At 40.8% G+C, this 23257-nt stretch overlaps 2 protein-coding genes across 10 annotated transcripts in view; one reads left to right on the forward strand and one right to left on the reverse strand.

Moving 5' to 3' along the window:
• Positions 1–3620, reverse strand: part of hspg2 (heparan sulfate proteoglycan 2) — a 110936-nt gene extending 107316 nt beyond the window's left edge. For 5 of the 9 annotated variants that reach the window (XM_077218762.1, XM_077218760.1, XM_077218761.1 and 2 more), the window contains exon 1: positions 3276–3620. In XM_077218762.1, the coding sequence (XP_077074877.1) occupies positions 3276–3350 (75 nt within the window). In that variant the 5' untranslated portion in view covers positions 3351–3620. The remainder of the gene's footprint in view (positions 1–3275) is intronic. The other 4 variants (XM_077218764.1, XM_077218759.1, XM_077218766.1 and 1 more) reach the window with 1 other exon arrangement.
• An 8486-nt stretch (positions 3621–12106) lies between these two features.
• Positions 12107–22634, forward strand: LOC143725950 (ceramide kinase). The gene is made up of 13 exons (XM_077218848.1): positions 12107–12498; positions 13244–13339; positions 13440–13577; positions 13675–13803; positions 14994–15057; positions 15880–16025; positions 16176–16250; positions 16637–16789; positions 18627–18732; positions 20310–20413; positions 20648–20844; positions 20923–21257; positions 21936–22634. The coding sequence occupies exons 1-13, from the start codon at positions 12372–12374 to the stop codon at positions 21994–21996; spliced, it is 1731 nt and encodes a 576-aa protein (XP_077074963.1). The 5' UTR covers positions 12107–12371; the 3' UTR covers positions 21997–22634.
• The last annotated feature ends 623 nt before the right edge of the window (positions 22635–23257 follow it).

The raw sequence follows: 23257 nt of genomic DNA on the forward strand, positions 1-23257 counted from the left end.
AACATGTAAAACAAACCACTTTGGATTAAAGCTTCTGTCAAATGCATAAATGTAAATCTAAAGATGTGTTCACACTTGTAGTTCGGTTCTTTTGATCTGGACCAAAAAAAGAAAATAATACATTTAGTCCTAGTTCGCTTAGCGTTCACACTGTCATTTTTAAGACCTAACCTAAAGATAAAAAAATTAATAATAATAATTTTGCGACGGAACTTACCGAACATCCAAACCAATGCTGTGTGCTAGGCTAAATGTGCTCGTTATATGCATTCGTATGATGGCATTGCGACCTGCTGAAAACTCGTGAAGTGTTTATTAAAGTCAAAACAACACCAGGAATTCCTCTGTTTCACACAAACAAAGATCTGCTGCAAGGACACAGCGTTTCTGACGCCATGTATGAATCTGTTGCGTTCATATTTCAGTCGAACTGCACCAGAGTTCGCTTGGAAGCGGACCGAGACCCAACTTTTCAGGGGTCTTTGCTTGTTTGGTCCGCACCAGGGTTCGGAGGGCAGCGTTCACACTGAACTGTTCAAATGAACCGCAAAAACAGAGCAATTCCACCAGAGTTTGTTTTAATCGAACAAAACCTCCCGAGTGTAAACACAACCTAAGAGCCCTGGGAGATCTCAGATTATACTAGCATATATTTTTCTAAATTGACATACATACCATTTCAAAGTGTGCGATTTTACTGCAATTCATTTAAGTACCAAGCATTTGCTGTATGTAAAAGACCATAATAGGTTGACAAGCAGCTCACAAACAAGATATATAAAAGCACACTCTGAGACCATTAATAATCTTCTGTCCTCAAAATCTCATTGAACACGAGCCCAGTTATCCCAGCGGTGTGCACTAGATGCCTCTGTGCTTACTTGGAAGACTGTCTGGGTGTTAAATTGACTGGGATGGCTGGACTATATCTAGATATTACATAAGATACAGTAAACGTGGGCATACATGGGAGGCCAAGACGGTGAAAGCGTGTAACTACAGTCTGGAGCAGTTAACTGAATATATCAATACATATATATAACTGAATATATCCAGAACTACTTTAAAACCGTACCTTGATGAAGTCAGAGTCTCTAATAAGAGAACCATCTCAAAATAAAATAGCACATTGAAATGCTGGATATCACGAGACAAACTCGAACACTTAAAAGTCTTTGTAGACTCGAAAACAGGGCTAACAATAGCAATCTGCCTTTAAAAGGGATAGCTAGCACAAAAATTAAAGATTCTGTCATTATTTATTTATTTCCCTCATGTAGTTTTCAACAACAAAAAAAGGATACTTTGAAGAATGTTTCAACTGTTTTTGTCCATATAATACGAGTCAGTGGAGTCCAAAAACACTGAAATACTTTTGTGTTCCACAGAATAAAAAAAGCCATACATGTTTGGAACGAGATAAGTGAGTAAATTCTGACAGAATCTTTATTTTGGGTGAACCATCTCTTTAAATCAAGGATTTGGTGTTAAGTAGAACTTACAATAAACACTGTTTCAATAACAAAAACCTGATTTGCTTGAGTGAACTGAAACTTTGTTAATCGATAACTGCAGGTCTACAGCTCTCAAAAGAGTTTCCTACTTTTTTTCTTCATCTCAAGAAGTGTCAAACTAGCTAAAACCAAAAGGAATGACAGTGGGCGTGAACCCACTTGCAACTCTTTATCATCACACAAAACTTCAACGACCTCACAAATAGCCAGTTTAACCCAAAAATGACATGCGTCAATAAATAGCAAAGGATCATCTCTCAATTACCAGGCCATTGATAGTTAACAGCAGGGAGGGAGCACTTGATTGTGTCAGTAAACTAAAAGGTAATAAAGTACTTTTATTGGGGTTTTGTCAGTGCTGATTGATACTTATGACCCTGAAATTCCAGTAGGACACCAGGGATGCCGGTGGCAACTGAAGCCCAGAGTGTTCAACTGAACTCTTTGTCAAATCTTAGGCAAGCTTGTAATGGAAAAAACACATGGCGTTAATTCCATTTAATTCAATTATACTGCAACTGACACAGTGGTCCCTGAAACAAAGCAGCAAAGATATCAAATTACCAAAAGCAATGGGCCCCTGCTACACATCAGTAAACAGAGAGGCTCATGTTCACCAGTGTCTGAATGATAAGAGAGGGATTATACATGGTATGCAGGATGAACGCAAGCCGATTTAAAGAATCTGAAGTTATACATGAAAAGACTTTCCGTTAGCATGTGATCCAGAGGATTTTTGAAGGATGCAACATTAAAGGTGTTCCAAGACATCACTAATTTCAGCTAACTAATTAAACTGACTCCAAAACGTACAGGAGGGGTGGTGGTTTTTGTTCAACGAAAGGTCATTTTCTTATGCTTTACAAGAACCAAATGATCAATAGCAATTTTACCTCAACTTAATGCAAAATAGAGCAGCATACCCTAAAAACTGACTATGTGGTGTTAAGGTAATTTCACACGATAGATTCCATTTCCAACAGATCGATTCAGTCAGTAACTCTCCATAAGCAATAAAGTCTAAATGAACCTACCAGCAGGCTGGAAGTGGTACAGTATTACAGGTACCAAGAAATTTGAGATGAAGGTATTTGTTTTCACATTAAATTATTATCTCATAGCCAATGATTTGATTGGCTACTTTGCCTCATTCATCCACTTTTAATTGTAATATATTTTATCCAACAGTTCCTGAATATTACTCCTGTAATCCCTAATTTACTGCACAAAGTCATAATGAAAAGACAGTTTTCACCAAGGTGCCAATTTCTGTGTGAGTGCACAGCACAAACATTGCGTCAATAAGCAAGTCTATGTAGAAGTTGTGCTTTTATGTGATGTATGAAGAGTATATATGATAAAATGAATGCAGTGAAAGTGCTCTAAATCAATGAGTCTCAAATGATAAATAAAGTTGATCAAGTAGCTATACAGACACGCAAGACGCCAGTGAGACCAACTATGAATAGCTCGTTTCTATGGATAAAATTAGACCAGGACTAGAACACACACGCTACACTTGAGTCGAGCTTTAGATATCCGTATAAAACATCAGTTAAACTCAACATAACTTGCACATGATACAATTCGCAGCCTACTAAATGCTGCAAAAGAATGGAGTTAGAAAAAAGCGGATTATATTACAACGCAAAGTTTAGCTAAGGAACTTTTTGCGTGCATTTCCATTGATACAGTTACAGTTACACAAAAGCAGCACAGAGTGTTATATTAATTATATAAAAATGCAGATGAATCACTTACATTACACAGATGCGACGTAAATATCAAAGGGATAATAAAAAGAGTGAGTTTATGGGCACGTATCCGCGTCCCCATTTCTGCCAACCCACGACTCCAAACACGCCGCTGGGAAAATCAAGGTCCGTCACTTGAAGCCACTGGGAAATGTATTCGCAAAACTTTCAAGCGTTTCTTTTACAGCAAGGCCGCCGTCGCTTCTCCGTCCCACGCTTGGTGGGACTTCATTTGCCAAAAAAAAGGAAAGAAAAAAACCCTTTTGCTGTTGAGAGCTTGTGAGATACAACCAAAAGAAACTGATGGTTCACTTGTGAATCCGTTTCGTTCTCTTGGTCCCACTTTCCAATTGGCAAGCAGACAGTTCACTGCGCAGCCTAGCGGATCACTTAAGCGCGATCATGTTGAACTTCTGACGATGGCTTTGTTTCAAATCCTAGTAAGCTGCCTAAGCTAGACAGCATAGTGAGCTCTTCTCAGCTGAGGCGGAAAACGACCCGGAACGTCCCAGAACTATGACGCAAATGGTGTCTAGGTAGGCAGCTTAATTACTAGGATTTGAGCCACAGCCTATAGCGCCTGGTATAAAAGAAGGGATGGAATTCCAGGAGCGGGATCTTACAGCTGGACTACGCCTCTACTAACGGGAGCTACATGTGATACAAACCACATTGTTATTCTTATTTTAATAAAATAAGAAATACACAACATATTATGTAGCCTACTGTGACTTTACCAGATGTTTTTAATACGCAAATAAGCTCATTTTAGTCTATAATACTGTAATTGTATCTACTATAAAATATTTAATAACGCAAAATATTTAATAAAACACTGTACCTCGTGCCTATTTGTCTTTTTGCTTATGATACCAAGTGTGAACGGGTGAAGTGGGGGGAATTTTATAAAATAAAATAGTTATTTTCAGAGATTTTTAGCTATATGTTATTGTGTGAAGGGATGTCATGGCATCACATTTTTAAAACAATACCAAAGACAAATTATTAGACAGTGTCCCTTGTATTCACTATTATTTATAAGCAAAACCTTAATTTACAGCTCTACATCTATGAATCATGAGATAGTGTATTTGCAATATGCGCAAAATCACTTCAGGTTTTTGAAAGATGAAGAAAGAAATTTTAGGGAAGTTGATCCAAAATGACAATGTTGATTACAATATAGCTTACAGTTTGCCTACAGTCCTTTACAAGCAAATTTCTAGGCGTTGTTTATGCCTGCGCCTCGTGCAGACGCCCTCTCTTCCGCGGAGATTGTCACATCCTCTGCGCTTCCTGTCTGGGCTGGAAGCTGCGCTCACTAAGGGTGGCTGCCCGGAGTGTGATGAAATGGCGCTCTCCACCCTGCGGTCTCGTCTGGCTACCTTCGCCCACGCCGACCCCCTGCCTCCCGCTCCACCTTTTCCTCTGATCAAGCAGCGCAAGAAGAAACGCCGTGTACAGAGGATGCCAGAGCGGTTGAACACGAGCGAGCACACGCCGGCCCAGTCTCCACGTGCCTCACTCTCTCCCAGAGAAACAATCTTTGCCGGTCCTATTTACTCAGGCAGACCAGAGCCCCTTTCAGCAAGCGGCCGGTCTCATCTCTTTTGGTGGATCAGATGAAGAAGATGAAAAGGATGACAGCGTTTGTCTCTTTGCATCCGAATGCGAGGAATGGGCGGACTCCTTGACTGACCCCGCGCCCTCAACACAAGCCAGCGCGAACGACTTGAGAACCAGCTTTGATGCAGAGCTTCTCCGCGTGCTAACTAAGGCCGTTGAAGACCTCGGGTTCGAGTGGTCTTTGCCTGAGGAGCCCACGCGCAGCAGGCTGGACGAATAGACTCTTCTAGAAGACTCCCTTCTTTCCAGAAGTGCACGACGAGCTAACAAAGTCGTGGAAAGCACCGCATTCAGCTCGTGTAAAGCCTTCCTTCTCCTCAACGCTCTCGACCGTCGACGGTGCTGTGGAAAAAGGGTACGAAGCGATTCCTCCTCTCGACAAACCTGGCTCTGCGAGCCACCAAATCAACCGCCCAGCTCTGCTTCGGGCCGCCATAAGAGGGCACCGCCTCCTCAGCTAGCGAAGCCAGCACCGCCGGTCTCCCAGCCCCGCCCAGCGGATGAAGTCCGCCACCGCTCTCGCTCAACGAAGCGACAGCAGTTCACAGAGCGACGGGGACCCTGACCCAAGATTGTGTTGGACCCGAAGCCTTGGAAGCCTTCCTAGCCACGGTGACAGGAAGGAAAAGAGAACGTTTGAGTCCCACCGAAGTCGGACCAACCTCCAAAAAGCTTTTCACCCAACCCCCAGTCCCCTCTTTAGTTATGGCGACTGAGAACGTCAATATTAAAACATTCAACCCCTATCTATGCGGGCCAAGGCCTGGGAAGCCATCCCTGGAATATCAAAATTGGTGTTGAACATAATAAAACGTGGCTACTCAATACAGTTTCCTCGCAGACCCCCGTGCTTTCTAGCTGTGGTCGAGACATTGGTGAGAAGCGACGCAGCTCACGTCCTTCGCACCGAAGTGTCAAAACTGTTAGTGAAAGGGGCTGTTGAGCCAGTCTTACTTTCTTACTCAGATGCTTACTTTCATATTCAGATAGCATCACATCACAGGCCGTTCTTGAGATTCGCCTTCGAGGGGCAGGCTTATCAGTACACAGTCCTACCATTCAGGTTATCCCTAGCACCTCGTACGTTTACGAAGTGCATGGACGCAGCTCTAGCCCCCAGAGACAACGGGAGTGTGAGTGTTAAACTACCTTGACAATTGGCTGGTTATAGCCCAATCGGAGGCGCAGTTAATAACTCACAGATCCTGGCTCCTCAGCCATCTAGAATGCCTAGGTCTCAGGATCAATGCTTCAAAAAGAGCACTGTCTCCCAGCCAGAGTACCTTTTTCTGGGAACAGTCATAAATTCTATACAGATGAAAGCGCGGCTGACGTCAGAGCGCGCGCTCACCATTCAGCGTCTAGCGGCATCATTCAGAGCAGGTGCTTAGGCTCCTCTCAAGAGATTTCAGAGGATGTTAAGCCTCATGGCCTCAGCATCATCTGTACTCCAGTTGGGTCTACTGTATATGTGTCCCCTTCAGCACTGATTAAAACCCCATGTACCAGCTCGCGTGTGTCGATCTGGCAACGTACGCATCAAAGTAAACCCACGGCTATGTCAGAGCCCTGGCTCCTTGGAAAGCAGCCCGACTGGTATCAGTCCAGCGTGAGTATGTGCGTGATTTCCAGGAGGAAAGTGATCTCGACAGATGCTTCCAACAGAGGTTGGGGGGCTCTATACGAGGGCAGGCCCATCTCCGGCCTTTAGTCGAGCCCGGAGAGGTGCCTACACATAAACTGTCTAGAGATGAGAGCAGTTGCTCTATCACTAAATGCTTTCCTCCTATACATAAAAGGTCACCACGTCTTGGTCCGGTCGGACAACATGTCAGTGGTTTCCTATATAAATCCACAAGGCGGTCTCTGGTCGAGCAACCTGCACACCATGGCCAAACACCTCTTGCTATGGGCTCAGCTCAACCTGCGCTCGCTAAGAGCGGCGCACGTGCCTGGCATTCTGAAGCAGGGTGTGGATATGCTATCCAGAGACGATGTCGTCCCAGGGGAATGGTCTATTCACCCGCAAATGGTTCAGATGATATGGAGCGTCTTTGGCGAGGCAGAGGTCGAACTCTTCACCTCAGAAGACCTCTTGCTAGCACTGGCATCAGTCAAGCGAGTGGGTGATTTGCAAGCACTCTCAGTGAGCGCTTCCTGCCTTGAATTCGGGCCCAATGACTCCAGAGTCATCCTGAAGCCAAGGCACGGGTATGTCCCTAAAGTGCTCTCAACTCGTATGTTAAAGTGCTTAAGGTGCTCCCGTTCAGAGCGCAGGTTATTTCGCTGTCAGCTCTACCTTCGTCAGAAGACGAAAGAGACACAAACCTACTCTGCCCTGTGAGGGCTCTCAGAGTCTATTTGGAGCGTTCAGCCCCCTTCAGGCAGTCAGAACAGCTCTTTGTGTGCTTTGGAGGCCCCATCAGAGGTTGTGCGGTTACGAAGCAGAGACTGTCAAACTGGATAATTGATGCTATCTCGCTGGCTTATGAGTCTAAGGGCCTCCGTTGTTCCATAGGCATCAAAGATCATTCCACGAGAGGAATCGGCTCGTAGTGGGCATGGTTGAGTGGAATACCAATTGAAGATATTTGTGCGGTGGCAGGCTGGGCCTCACACCGTCCATATTTATGAGTATTTATAATATGGAAGTGCCCGCTTTGCAAGTGAGGGTTCTTTCTGTATGAATAAAGTGTTAAGCACATTTTCACAATTATAAGGCCCAACGTCTGTGAACTGCAGTTCTATATACCATATAAGAAGGAAAATGGCCCTGTATAAGGCCCATTCCTATAATTTTCTATGTAAGGCTCTTTACTGATCTGGCCATATTAGGACTCTTAACTTTACTCATCCATGAGCCTTGGGCGCTTGGCCCTAGGCTATAGTATAGGGCGAATTCTTTAAGCATGCACAGGGTTTTGAAAGGGTTCCCATAGCATAAGCTAATTTACATAATACGAGAGAGCTCTCGAAAGGGAACGTCTCGGTTACTAACGTAACCTTGGTTCCCTGAGAGTAGGGAACGAGTCTTACGTAACTCGCCGTGCTACTCTGCTATGATCAGGGGATCGCTTCAGTCGATTTAACCTGAATTCTATGGCGAAATGGGCGCTTTTATTGCTTTAAGCCATGCCCATTATTGCATGTCCTGACGCGCGCGGGCATGAAGCGTCCTGACTGGTTCGCGAGAAATGCCATGGGGCTGCGTAATTTGCATAACGTAACTTTGCCCTACCTCATGGATATATAAGGAAGTACGCTGGCAACATGCAGATATGTTTCTGCTTTGGAGCCAAGAGGTCCTCTTCACTTCTGTAGCCTGTTTCTGAGTGTCTTCTTCGAGAATCTTCGAGACGAGCAGCTTTCAAGTCTGTGTTGGTGTGACGGCATTATCCAGCGAGTTTCACATTCCTGCCTGCTGATCTGTGCAGTGGTCTGCAACAGCATGTGTGTTTCTCCCTGGGGGCTTCAGCACAGCTGCTAAGCTTCCTCTCACAAAAAGAGCTTGCACTTGGCAAGTCTTTTTAAAGATGTCTCGCCCGTGTACTTCTAGGTGCAGTCGTTTTGTTTTGTTGTCTGATAGGCACGAGCGCTGCCTTGCGTGTTTGGGTTTAGACCACGCTAAGTCAGCGTTCGCGGATGAATCATGTTCTCATTGTGGGAACATGACCATCGAGATGTTGCAGTCAAGACGCCGTGACCTCACTAGATGTAGAGTCCCCTCAGCCACACCCCAATCTATCCCCTCCAAGAGAGGTGATACTTTGGCTGGTGGCCAGGGTGACCTGAGGGTTACGGTGTGGAATAAATCCCAGACGATGCCTCCTCGGCCCACACCCCCGTCTTGTGCATGATGAAACGATGTTGATTGCCGCATCGCAAGGTGGGCTGGAGTCTTCTGGGGATGAAGATTCGGCTGTGCTGCTACCTTCGTGTGTGCCAGCATTGCCTGAGTCCGACCCAGAATTGACAGCCATGCTTTCCCGGGCAGCCGTGAGCATCGGATTAGAGTGGAACCCTCCGCCCTGTCCTGAGTGCTCGCGGTTGGACGATTGGTTCTTGGGGCTGTACGCACTGACACCTGTCAGTGCATCCCCCCAGTTCCTTTCTTCCCGGAGGTGCATAAGGAGGTCACAAGATCATGGAAGTCCCTGTTGTCGTCCCGTGATCGCTCGGCGACCTACTCCGCCTTCTCTACCCTTGACGGGGCCGCGGCTAATGGGTAGACTGGGATTCCCCCTGTTGAACGATCTGTTGCGATGCAACTGTGTTCTCAGAGTGCTTCAACGTGGCATGGCTATCCTAAGCACCCCTCCAAAGACAGTAGGTTTTCGTCTACCCTGGTGCTGAAATCATACAGAGTTGCGGAGCAAGCTGCCGCCTCACTGCATGCCATGGCCATCCTCCAGGTTTACCAGGCCAGGATCCTCAGGGACATGCACGAGGGTAGAGCTAAACAAAGGCTCTTCGATGAGCTGTGTGCCGCCATCGCTCTCGCTCTCCGGGCAATGAAGGTGGCCGCACGGTCCCTTGGCCAGGTGATGTCCACAGGTGTGGTCCAGGAAATAAATCTTTGGCCCAACCTGGCCGATATGCGATAGTTCGAGCGAAACCATTTTATGTCAATCATGCTTGCACACTGGCTCCGAAACTTTCGTTCGTCATAAAAAAATTCGGATCAGGTTTGATTTTCTGCGTTTTTCGCATCCGGAGCAAGCAGTTTGAATGGTGTTTTGACAATTCAGAGCCACCGAATCACGAATTTGAAAAAACGGCTATGAACATTTCGGACTCAGTGTGCAACGAGCCTTCTGAACATGTGTCTTCAGACCCATGCCACCTTGCTCCCCATGGGGTTGAAAGATTCCACCCTGCGGGCTGGATACCCCAGTGTTCTCCATATCCATCCCGCTCGCAGGTCAAATGTGTATTCCTTTAAGTCCTCCCTTCGGGCAGGCATTGTTTGCATATTTCTACTGATATATGCTTCCCAGTGTACCTTGGTATTCCTGTGTTAAGTGGGAGTCCTTCATCCTTGCTAGTCTCATGACAGGGAGCTCAGACTTACGCAGGGCACTGGAAGACAGCCGAGGCGGCGTGATTAGACTGGGAACCCCATTCGTTGTCACGACGTAACTCGCAGTGACTATGAAAGGGAACGTCTCGGTTAAGTACAGTATGTAACACTTGTTCCCTGAGTAGGGAAAGGAGACGTTACATCTCCCTGCCACTTCCACTGTACCGCTGGGAAATGCCTGAGTTTAGTCTCGTCTCCTCAGCAGGAAAACATATCTGAATGTTACCAGCGTACTTCCTTATATATCCACGAGGTAGGGCAGAGTTACGCTATGCAAATTCCGCAGACCCATGGCATTTCTTTGCCATTGGCTCGTTTTGTAATACTCGAAGTTGATAGGCTTTCTAAGCGAAAACCCCATTCATCGTCACGACATAACGTCTCCGTTCCCTACTCAGGGAACGAGGGTTACATATGTAACCGAGACGTTCCCTACTATCAGGGAACCGAGGTTACATTACTAAACGAGACATTGTCTGGCCACATAAGCAATAGATTCATTTGGTCCAGTAACCTATAATGAAAAGGAGTTTCCCTCAGAAATAAAAAGACTGATCACTTGTCATCTCTTTCTGTTCAGCCATTCAGAATTTTCTCCAGCCAATATAACAAGGACATCTGCACAGGATCTATTTACGTGCACGGTCACATCCATAACTGGGACAAAATAAAGCAGCTGCTTTCAATTTAGACTTCATCTACCCAGCTGGATTCCCTCTAGCAACTCCAAAACAACACTGTAAACTATAATTATGAAGAAAGCTGCCAAGATGCATCACTGTATCTGTGGAAAATTTCTAAATGCAGATGTATGCATGTTTCTTTTGACACAAAATGGATTATGTCACATTGTCAAATTGAGAAAGTAGCTGGTTGTCATCAAATGATTCATTTACATTCCTTTTTCATTAGCTTTGAACCCCTCACAACCATGTTGCAAAAATGACAAGTTGAAAGGGAAAATTATGCCTGAAATGAACACATGAACGATATTGAATAATAATCTTGAAAACTGGTAAAAAAAAAAAACTTAAATAAAAATCTTTAAATTAAAATAACAATTAGATGTAGCAAAAAAATTATCAGGTGTATTTATTTTTGTCTAAGCAACTGTCTCCACCTGCTGGAGGTTACAAGGAACTGTTCTGAAGTACACGCTTATCAAAATAATATTTCAGAACAGACTGGAAAACAATGAAAAGTGGTTTCTTATTGAGGCGGATATAAATGGTGTCTTTCCCATTGCAGGTAATGTCTAAATTAATTATACATTATGGTATGTCATACAAAATATTACGTGCAAGATTAAGAATAATTAGCGACAAAGGATGCATGCTTTTTATTATAATGCATGCAACTTTTGCTATTCTAAGATGTTAGTATGTGCCGAGAAAATTAAAAAAAATAAACTTAAGTTTGGAGATTAACATGTTTAGGGAACCCTTTCAGTCAGTAAGTCGGGTTAAGCAGATTTTCAGGAAAGTCAACTTTCCAGTTTTACATAAAGGAAGAAAAGAAACACATGGACCGAAGAAAAAAAATAGACCAAAGAGGAGTAAAGTGTGCTCCATGCATGGATCCAAACAAGACTGACACTTGTGTTTTTGACATTTAATGCCAATATGTCATGTGTTCAGACTAATCTTAGTTTTACTGTAGGCCTATGGTCATGAAAAAAAAAAAAGAAAAGAAAAAAAAGAAGGTTGAAGTGTGTTATGAAGTGTCATGTCATAGTCATACCAGTCACACTGACACCAACTGCTTGTTGACAGTAAAAACAAAAGGATGCAGAAAGAAAGGACAAACTTACATGAATATATCTAAGTTGAATTTCCAGCAGGCTGTAAAGTGTTTTGTCTATCTACACATGATATATAACGTGTGTATTTACAGTGAGTACCCTATTTATTTAACACTATTTTCAGTATAGCTCCACCCATCACAGCACAGACAGTAGGCTATTTTTCCAACATTAAACAACGTACAACTTACAATTAAAAAAATCTCATTGATTAATAACACGAAAAGAAATCAATCAAGTATTTTATTTTATAAAGTTTAAATTAGTTTTATTAAAAAATTTTGAATGGGCGAATGAATTACGGTTACCTTCTGAATAATCATTATCCAATGAGACTTGCGTATGCAAATCTTTCCAGTACAGGTGCGCTACCTCAACGGGAAGTGAACTTGTTTTTTAAAAAACCTGTAAGGAATTTTCAAGTAGGTTACACTTGGAGGCTCTTTTTAACCCGCGTCTAAACATTATGCTATTTGTTCGCTTCAGATGTAAGACGCTTTGTCCAACTTGGAAATTCTTGCATGGATAAAAATATCGCTGAATACTGCTTGTCGGAGCATTAAGTTCTATAGATAAATGAAACTACCAAAGAGACGATGGAGATAGATTCGGTGAGAGTTGAGTCGAGTGTGTGGATCGGTAATAAGCGCCACAGGGCTCTCCTGAGCGGATGGTACTTCAGCTGGACTGAGATCGACAAGAGGAATCGGGAGAAGAAAACAAGTACGGCATTTATTATCCTTCTAAACACACCTGAGTCCAATAACGCGTTCTAGCTAGACAGCTCACAGTTTTTGGACAGTTGTTTGTTATTTAAAAAAAGATAGATATACAAATGTAAACATGTGTTTATGTTTCTAAATTGGTTTTAAAAGCTAGTAAGTGTACTACTCAAGGTCATAGTATGATCTTAGGGAGTGACAAAATTACATGACATAGCTATAAAGTAGCTGTAAATCATTCTTGTGTGTAGATGAGTAACTGCATAATATTTACAGTATATGCATAATGTATCAATATTATTTGATTAAAGGCAGAGTCGGTAATTTTTCTTTACTAATTATAAACTTTTTTATGCAATGAAATTAATAGCACTTTTGAGAAATGTCATTAAATTGATGTCTAACATAATCTAGATGGATTGAAAGCTGCTTTGAAACAATCTACATTGTTAAAAGCGCTATATAAATTAGGATTACTTGACTTGAATTGAAGGAATAATCCATAAACATATCAGTCTATGCTCAAAGCTCAGTTTATGCATGAAAATAATGTTTAAAAGTCCTTCCTTACTGGCAATTTGTCTTTGTCTGCATTCTGATGACCTCAAAAGAAGTTGAAAAGCACCATCCAAGCTTGACAAACCCTGTACAACTAAATGTCTGCACAAAAAGCCTGAGGAATGGTGGAATCTTTCTTGATAATATGACACACATGTACATCACATATTCAAGAGCGTCGTTTTTAGTTTCAGTGCCGGTGTCAGAAGTGATTGGGGTGAAGGAGGGTCGAGTTGAGATCCAAACCCAGAAGAAAGTAGAGGACACTGACCTTGATTTTACATGTAAGTTTCTGAAAGTAATTTATCTTCTCTTTTTTTTGCACAGGGATCAAATACAACGAAATTAGACTAAACCTTGTTTTTGTCTTTTTCTTATCACAAGTGTTCTATGTTAAGCGCAACAGCAGAGGTAACGGACATGGACTGTCATGGAATCTGGGCAGGACCCAGTTCTGCTGTCCTAGCCGGGGTGTCCGGGATCAATGGATCACTCAACTCCAAACCGCAATCAAAACCCACAGTGTGTACAGCTGAAAATAATGCCCTTTCTCATTCAGACTCATTATTCTCTAATGACTCATTAACATCTCTCCCTTCATCTACTTCTCGTCTATCAGGCCCCTCACGTCCTCACAGGTTGTTGGTCTTCATTAATCCTTTCGGAGGAAAGAAGAGGGGGAAACAGATCTTTCACTCTCTTGTGGCCCCTCTGTTTGAGCTGGCTGGCATCAGCTCTCATGTTGTGGGTGAGATACTGAGACTTTATCTGTACCGTTCAATAACTGAACAGTTATCAAGTGTCCCCCCATTTGGTCTCTGATACTGCCAGCACGTCAGGTAGTGCAGTTCTCAAGTGACATCGCAGATCTTTATCGAGACTTGGGAAGAGGACTGAGTTGATTAGCAAAGTTAAATAGTAAGACGAATGGAATCTTGTGACAAAATAGCATATCCTACTACACACTAACACACACATAAATTACATACACACTACTATTAAAAACGTTAGGGTCAGTAAGCAGAATTAATTATTTTATTTACCATGGGAACATTAAATTGATCAAAAGTGACAGTAAGGACATTTATAATGTTACAAAATATTTAATTTACAGTACCTGTCAAAAGTTTGGAAAGATCAACGTTTTTATAAATCTCTTATGCTCACCAAGGCTGCATTTATTTAATCAAAAATACAGTGAAAACAGTAATATTGTGAAATATTATTACAAATGTAAAGAACTGTTTTTTAATTATTATTTTAATATATTTTAAAATGTAATTTATTCCTGTGATGGTAAAGCTGATTTTAGCATCATCACTCCAGTCTTCTTTGTCATCACATAAATAAATTACTTTTAAATAACATTAAAATAGAAAACAATTATTTTAATTTTCTAGTAATATTTAACAAAATTACAGTTTTTACTGTATTTTTGGTCAAATAAATGCAGCCTTGGTGAGCAGAAGAGTGTACTTTAAAAACATTTTTGAAATATAGGCTAATGTTTCCAAAATTTACGGTTACTGTAAATGCTGTTGTCTTCTATTTATCGAAGAATCCTGAAAAATGGATCACAATTTCCACAAAAATATTAAATAGCACAACCTTTTTTCGATGCTGATAATAATAAGAAAAGTTTCTTGAGGTCCAAAATCAGCATATTAGAATTTCTGAAGGATCATGTGACATATTTATTTCATCCATCTGACAAACTAAAATGTTGCAAACAAAATTTCAGAAACAAGCTGTTATCGCAGCTTAGTTTTAATAACTTACTGTTTTGAATTGCTTTATGTACTGAAAACTTCATAACTCTTTTATTTAAAAAAAATCAAGGAAAGGTTTTTACCTTATAAGACTCCTTCAAAAAAATATAGACTTAGAATATAAAATCCTTACTTAAAAAAAACTCTGGGGGATGTTTCTTGTTTTTAGTGACTGAACGAGCAAATCAGGCCAGAGACTACATCCTGAAGAAAGACTTAACAGGGTTTGATGGGTAAGTTATTTAAAATAATAACAATCAAATAATTTAAAGATTAAACAGTTTGCAGTAACAATGGTGTCATTGTAATAATTCATGTCACATGAGCCCTGTCCTCTGTATTTTTTTGATCAAGCAGAAGTGTTGCCTAAATACCTAAAGGGTCATCTTAGAAATATTCGTAACTATATTCTGAGCAAGCCCACTGATAATACTCTAAATTAAGGTTTTAGGGAATTAAAGGGATAGTTCACCCAAAAATGAAAATTAGCCCATGATTTACTCACCCTGAAGCCATCCTAGGTGTATATGACATTCTTCTTTCAGACGAATACAATCAGAGTTAAATTAAAAAATGTCCTGGCTCTTCCAAGCTTGATAATGGCTGTATGTCTTTGGAAGTCCATCAAAGCACATCTTTTCATGATAAAAGTGCTCCACGCGTCTCCGGGGGTTAATAAAGGCCTTCTGAAGTGAAGCGATGCGTTTGTGTAAGAAAAATATCTATTTTTAAAACTTTATTGACTAAAATAACTAGCTTTCGGCAGACGGGCGTACGCATCGATTTACCCCCCGGAGACGTGTGGAGCACTTTTATCATGAAAAGATGTGCTTTGATGGACTTCCAAAGACATACAGCTATTCACTTTCATTATTAAGTTTGGAAGAGCCAGAATTTTTTATAATATAACTCCGATTGTATTCGTCTGAAAGAAGAATGGCATGTACACCTAGGATGATTTGAGGTTGAGTAAATCATGGGCTAATTTTCATTTTTGGGTGAACTATCCCTTTAAGCTCTTGCGTATTTCCAGTCAAATAGTTTTTCCCGTTCAGAGTGATATGTGTGGGTGGAGACGGAATGTTCAGCGAACTGCTGCACGGTGTGATTGGACGAACCCAGCAGGAGGCGGGAGTTTCAGAACATGACCCAACTGTAATGCTGCAGCCATGTGACCTCCACATTGGCATAATTCCAGCAGGTGAATGTTTGCATGGTGCCGTGACTGATATTAGTGTGGAAAAGGGCGTCTGTTGTGCACTGTTCATAGCACTGATGTGTCATTCAGATGCATAGTGAAGATAGTGAGAGGGGTGTTAGTTTACCTCCCTGTGTTTACTTTTCTCCACAGGCTCTACAGATTGTGTGTGTTTCGCTACCGTGGGCATAAATGACCCTGTGACATCGACGCTGCACATCATCATTGGTAAACTTCATTTTTTAAGAGCAATAAACAATAAAAAAGTCAGCCAAAATTCATAAACACTGTAATGCTGTCATGAGTACTAATGGCACTGTGTCACCCAATTAAACCGACGCAAAAGCATATGCAAATTGTATTATATACTAATAGAGGAAGAATATAAAAATAATGTTCCTCTTGCCAATGGTAACACGTGTGCCTGAAGGTTACTATTTACTAGGTTACTAGGTATTTGTTTATTTCTTGAGATTTTTTTTATCTTAAAAACAAACCTCAATTAAAAAGATTTGCCCTTGTGCAACACAGTATACAATAGAATAGAAATAATATAAAATGTGAATGATGATGAATAGCATAACTGGAAATTTTTCCTTTTTTTCACTCACCAGGAGACTCTCAGCCTTTGGATGTGTGTTCTGTCCATTATCAAAACACACTGGTACGTTATTCTGTCTCTATGGTGGGCTATGGTTTCTACGGCGATGTTTTGGCAGAGAGCGAGAGGCACCGCTGGATGGGCCCTCTCAGATATGATTATTCAGGTATGGACGGCAAGTGTCAACTGTCTTTAAAAGTAATGTTTAGACTGGATACTGATAGGTCAACACTGCGCATTCTCTAGTTGTTTGCCTTAAAGAAATAGTTCACCCAAAGATAAAAATTATCCCATAATTAACTCACCCTCAAGCCATATTAGGAGGATATGACTTTATTCTTTTAGCCAAACACAATCAGAGTTATATTAAATAATATCCTGGCTCTTTCCATCTTCGTAATGGCATTGAATAGTGCCCGAGTTTTTGAAGCCCAAATAGCGCATCCATCCATCATAAAAGTAATCCATACGGCTCTAGTGGCTTTATAAATTCTGAAGCGATGGGCTTTTGTACGAAAAATATCCATATTTAAAACTGGCGTATACGCATTCACGAAAGAGTTATGTGGTTTCAAGTAAGACCCGTCTATTCTCACCTGAGCTTACATCATATGTCCTATGTCATAGGACACTAACGACACGTCTAGTGCCACCAACTGTCCAAAGTTTCATTCATATTTAGTCTAATAACTTTATAACCATAAGGGCTAGAAACGATGATTCTATTGCACCCCATGACGTAATTTTCCGTTAGGAAAATTTTTCCGCCATTTTGAATTCTCCAAAAAAATTACTTTTTCGAACTCCTCCTAGGCCGATGCTCCGATTTCCACGAAAATTGATCTAGATCCTTTCCAGACCATGGCGACAAAAAGTTATGGAATTCATGTCGATTCATCAAACCATTCTCTAAAACTAATTTTACCTAGCGCTTGCGAAAACAAACGTAAGCCTGTATCTCCTCGACGCTTTATCGTATTCAGACCTTGGTACATGTCATCACAAGCATGACCTGAGGCTACATGCAGTGTTCCGGCGCAGCTGACGGTGGAAAATCATAAAAGTGGTATCGTTTGATTCAGGACGTCATGCCGAGTCGACTGATATCCAATTTTTCTATATCGACTGTTTTAGGCCTCGGCCATTTTGAATTTTGTACCAAAATGCTGTATTTTCTGAACGCATGAACGTATCGTTACGAAACTCGGTATTTGTCATCAGTTTGATGCCCTGAAGGAGCCTGAGAAGTTTTGAACCAGCGCCACCTAGTGGTCATATTAAATGTTCAAATGCATATAACTCTGTGTGTGGTTGACTGATTTTCACGGGATTCATCTCCTTGGGTTCCTGAATCCTTGCCGAGTCCAACGATACCACCCATGCTAGGTTTTGCCTTACGGTTTGTGTAGTGTTATGATTTAGCGCTTAAAAAACATTTGCCAATATCTTCGAAACAGTTAGAAAGATCGAGATGAAACCACCGTCAGAAGTTTGGAAACATTGGTCGTTGACTACATGCTAATGTCCAAATGTCCAAATATTAATAGTAAGTGGCATAAAAATGCAAACAAAGTCAGGTGTGGGTAATTTTTTATGTGTTCTCCTAACTTCTCCTAGACCATTCATCTGATTTTCACCAAAATCAAATCATATCATCTCCAGACCGTGCCGACTAAAACTTATGGATTTTGTGATGATAGGCAAAACCGTTATACTACAGCATTAAATTTGAGGCATGCTGCCAAAATGACTATTCGGGCTTTATCTCTGCAATGCCTTCACATTTTGACACCAAACTTTATATGTGTCATTGTCACCTCGCTCTGACCACATCACATCGATTTCGTAACTGCGATAAACCATTAAATCATGTTTACTGTATATATGATTTTTTAGCCATTTGCCCAAAATTCTCTTAAAATGTCTTTAATTGCTTCTTGCTGCAGTTGGTCTGACACTCCCAGCCATGTTGGCATCTATATTTATGTTTGTTCTTCTTGTAGGTTGTATGGTGTACATGTGTAACAGGAGCTATCCGGGACTAGTGCAATATCTCCCTGCTGATTCCCATATCTCCAGCCCACGGGACAAAACTCAATGCCTCTCAGGGTAAATATTTTTATTTGTCTTTTTACCTGAAAATCACATTAGGAGCATCTTATTTGAAAATATTGACTTAAATGAGCATTTTTAGCAACAGGTTGAACAACAGTGCAAAATCCCTGTAGGAACCAGAAGGATATGACTATATGTGCATGAACAGAAAGAAATCCCTCGTGACTGATACAGCTACACTAGTTGGTAGAGTTTGTACTATGTGTGGATGTGTTGAGTGGATCCATGAGTAGACTCGGTTGGGTCCTTGGTGTTCTGATTAGTGTGGCCTCATCTTTCGGGAATTATGTGTTATTAGCAGTTACCTCATTAAAATAACACATTGCCTAGAATTCCTCAGTGTTTTTCTGAATTGGAGGTCCTTCCTCAGGGCTGTTACCATGACCACTCAGGCAGTAGGATTTCTAGTGGAAGAAGAGTAGCTGGTGAATTGCTAGTAGCTTGTCTCAAAGGAAAAGCAAAGACTGCTGAATTTCAGGGTTATTTCAAAACAAATGTCAAAGTACCACACTCTGTGTTATGCCATAGACACAATGCACAAAATTAAGACTCTCCGAGCTCCTAATGAGGGTAAAATTGGATTTTGTGAATACTAAATTGAACTGCCATTGAGAATGGCAATGATCGAGGATAAATGTTACCAGGTATTATCAAAGTCCCTTTAAGACAAGTCATTTCACTCTGCGGCCATCTTTGAAACTCCTCTTGGGCATGCAAGTGAACCTCCTATCTCTTTGAATGGGGAAACATCAAATTCTCCAAAACTGTTCACCATGCTTATGATTAAATTTCCTATTTGAAATCACCAATGAAATCTGACGACAACTGCCTCATATATTTTGTTTTTAAATGCTCGAATCATGACAAAAAAACCCTGCATTTTTCCGTCTGAACCAAGCTAATGCGCATGCGCAGTCCTAACCGCGCATCTCAGAACACTGACTGTTTCTATAGGAATCGAAGCTTCTAATGGCAGCTGCAGTGACACGATGACTTTACCGATCTGCGATTGGCTCTTTTCTTTAGAAGGCGGAGCTTATTGCACAATATTGCGCATTGCACTTTCTCCCATTTATAGCAATACGAGTGCACCATATGTCTTGATAACCAATCACATTACAGCCTTGACGTCATTGAATTTTTGTCAGAGTTGTGCAACAGTCAATCACCGTTTGCGCATACCATAGAAATGAATGAGAATTGCCGTAAACTGAATCTTATCTGTCGCAAAATTGTCTGTGACTCAAGTTGTTCCAAACCTGTATGAATTTCTTTCTTCTGTTGAACACAAACAAAGATATTTTGAAGAATATGGGTAACCAAACCGTTGATGGGCCCTATGGACTTACATAGTATAGCGGTAGAAAATACTATGGAATCAATGGGGCCCATTAACTGACATTTTTCAAAATATCTTCTTTTGTGTTCAGCAGAAGAAGGAAATTCCTGTTTAGAACAACTTGAGGGTGAGTAAATGATGACTTCATTTTCAATTTTGGGTGAACTATCCCTTCAAAACAGCTTTGGATCCCAGAAATGTTTTAAAAGCATGTTTGTGTGTGTATGTGCAGGTGCCGTGTGTGTTCAGAGAGCAAAGAGAGGCTGTTCCCCCACTTTGGCAGCTCCAGTTCCCTCTATAGCACTAATGTGAGCCAGTGCAACAGTGATTTAGAGGGTAAGACCATCTGCTGCCTGTTTGTAGACTGATTGTCTGTGTCATCTCATTAGAGACCCTATTACTGAGATCACACTGTGCTGTGTGTCTCTATGGGATTTATATGTTGTACGTCTCTATTTGACCGTTGTCATGTTAGTACCAAAGTGTGCATTGCTATTCCTACAAAGCCATTATGCACTTGTGATGTAGACTATTGAGAAAAAAATCTTTAATCTTTTATCACTGTTTCAGGTGAGTGGGTGACTATTGAAGGCAGGTTCAAGTGTGTCTCTCTCACCTGTATGTCAAGCTCATGTCCACGGAGCCCAAAGGGTCTTTCGCCGTCTGCTCACCTGGCTGATGGGACGGCAGACCTCATCATGGTCCGAGAAACTAACCCTCTTGGCTTTCTCACATACCTTCACAGGCACACAACCAAACAGGATCAGGTAAAACCAAATAACATTAAAGTAAATAAACTCTCAGATCAGTCAGAAAAATCCTATTTGAAACAACTATCATTTCAGTTTGACCTGCCCTTTGTTGAAGTTCATCGTGTCAAGGCTGTTCGGTTTTCTCTACCCCCTGGAGAAGTAGAAGAAGAAGAGGAATATGAGGAAGAGGCTGATCGAGAAATTCAGACCTCTGCTGAAAGAGAACTGGAGAATCCTGAGAAACTGTGCAGTGGTAACATTGTAGGTCACTCACAGCAGCATCTCGCAGGGTGGAAGGAAAGAGGAAGTGAGACAAGTAGATTAAAGAGACAAGGCTTTGTATGTGGGCCTTGCTGTACTAAACCTCGCTCGGTATCAGTGTGGAACTGTGATGGAGAAATTCTGCCTCACACCGAGATCTCATGCAGGTACGTTGTTGTGTGATTAAGCAAGAGGGAAATTCACATGGAAGAACTGTATAATGATCATACACTAACCTTTTAAAGGTTTGGGGTCTGTAAGATTTTTATTTTTAAAGAAATTAATACTTTTATTCAGCAAGGATCGATTTATTTGATCAAAAGTGACAGTAAAGACACTTATATTATTACAAAAAAAATTATATTCCACATAGATGCTGTTCGTTTGAACTCCAGAAAATGATTAATCACAGTATCCACAAAACTATTAAGCAGCACAACCTTTTTTTAACATGGTAATAATAAGAAATGCTTCTTGAGCATTAAATCGGCAAATTTAATGGTTTCTGAAGGAGCATGTGACTGGAGTAATGATGATGAAAATTCAGCTTTGCCATCACAGGAATAAATTATACTTTAAAATATATTAAAATAGAAAACAGTTTTTTTATCATAACAATATTTTTTCATAATATTCCTTTTTTTTTACTGTATTTTTGATCAAATAAATGCAGCAAAAGAGACTTCTTTCAAAAACAACAAAATCTATTACTTCTGGCTGATGTAAGCAAATCATAGTGAATGATGATGATATCAAGTGGAAGTTTAGGAGTTTCAAACCAAAAACTCTGTTGTCTGAAGGAAATCTTCTCATCTGAATGATTCCTAATGTCACTCTTTCCACAGAGTTCACGGCCAGCTGGTGCGTCTCTTTGCCAGGGGCATCGAGGATTCAACAATGCAATGAAACCTGTAAGAGCTGAAAAGAGATGTGATCATCGTAACATATGACCTTTTTATAGCACTCTTTATGAGGACTTAATTGCAAAGAAGATGAAATATAATGTAAATATGTATGATGGGTGAGAGGATGTGCAGAGTCTTAAAATGTGAAAGTATTAGACGTACAGCTCATTCCACATTAGCAAGATATTTCAGCTGTTCCTATATTTTCATGGAAATGTGAAGAATAATGATTAACATATGTAGATGGATCAGTTTCAGATCTGTCACAATGTTGTTCATTTCATTGATTTTATTGTTGTTGTTTTTTTGCAGAGCAAAAAAGTATGTATGCAATATTTTAGTGTAATCTCAACTGACATTAACAACATTAAACTTTGCGTCAGGGTTATTTAATCCAGCACATGAGTGATACCACTGGTTTGTCCTTTCGGTGAAGGCACTACATTTTCTGTGTAAGGCTTGCACATTGACAGCCACAAACAGTGCTTGACATTTTTTTAAGGGAGTGGACCCATTCCAGACAACATTCTCACAGCTCGACTGGAATGTGCATATACTGGATGTCAATGGGTTCAAAGTTCAAAATCACTAGTTAATATATGTGCTTGTTCTAATAAAGTGTCATGAATGTATACAAAACAATCGTCTTTGCTATCCTTGGAGTTCTCTTTCACAACTAAATTAAATTATTCTTATCATCAAACAAATGAAAAGCCTCATAATACTGTAGTGGATGGAAATAATGCGTGCTTACATAAATTTGTGATAACAGATACTGACTTAGTTGGGTTTATAACAAACAACTTAAGATAATATAGTCAAACTAAGTATTTTTTTATAAATAGCAACATGAATGCATTACCATGCCTAAACTGTTAGAGTGGGGGAAATAATTATTTGATCCCCTGCTGATTTTGTAAGTTCACCCGCTTACAAAGAAATGAAGGGTCTATAATTTTTATGGTAGGTTTATTTTAACAGATAGAGACACATTCTATGTGTCGCGAGGCACACAGAAAAGGAAATGAATAGTTGAAAAAAGTCGTTATTTTAGTTTTTTTGCACACAAAAAATATTCTCGTCGTTTGATAAACTTAAGATTGAGCCACTGTAGTCACATGGACTATTTTAACGATCTCTTAAAAACTTTTCGGGGCCTGCAAGTTCAATCCCCGAAGAAGCCTATGGAGGAGTGATCCAGCTCTCAGATTTCATCAAAAATATCTTAATTCGTGTTCCGAAGATGAACGAAGGTCTTACGG

This window comes from Siphateles boraxobius, unplaced genomic scaffold (assembly GCF_051911475.1).
Source record: "Siphateles boraxobius isolate OS27281-9 unplaced genomic scaffold, OSU_SipBor_1 77, whole genome shotgun sequence".
In the NCBI taxonomy this organism is placed as follows: domain Eukaryota; kingdom Metazoa; phylum Chordata; class Actinopteri; order Cypriniformes; family Leuciscidae; genus Siphateles; species Siphateles boraxobius.

Coding starts and splice junctions, on each gene's coding strand:
- LOC143725950 (XM_077218848.1), top strand. CDS start 12,372: ATGGAGATAGATTCGGTGAGAGTTGAGTCGAGTGTGTGGATCGGTAAT. Junction 13,340..13,439: donor CACTGACCTTGATTTTACAT/GTAAGTTTCTGA, acceptor TCTTATCACAAG/TGTTCTATGTTAAGCGCAAC. Junction 18,733..20,309: donor AAAACTCAATGCCTCTCAGG/GTAAATATTTTT, acceptor GTGTATGTGCAG/GTGCCGTGTGTGTTCAGAGA.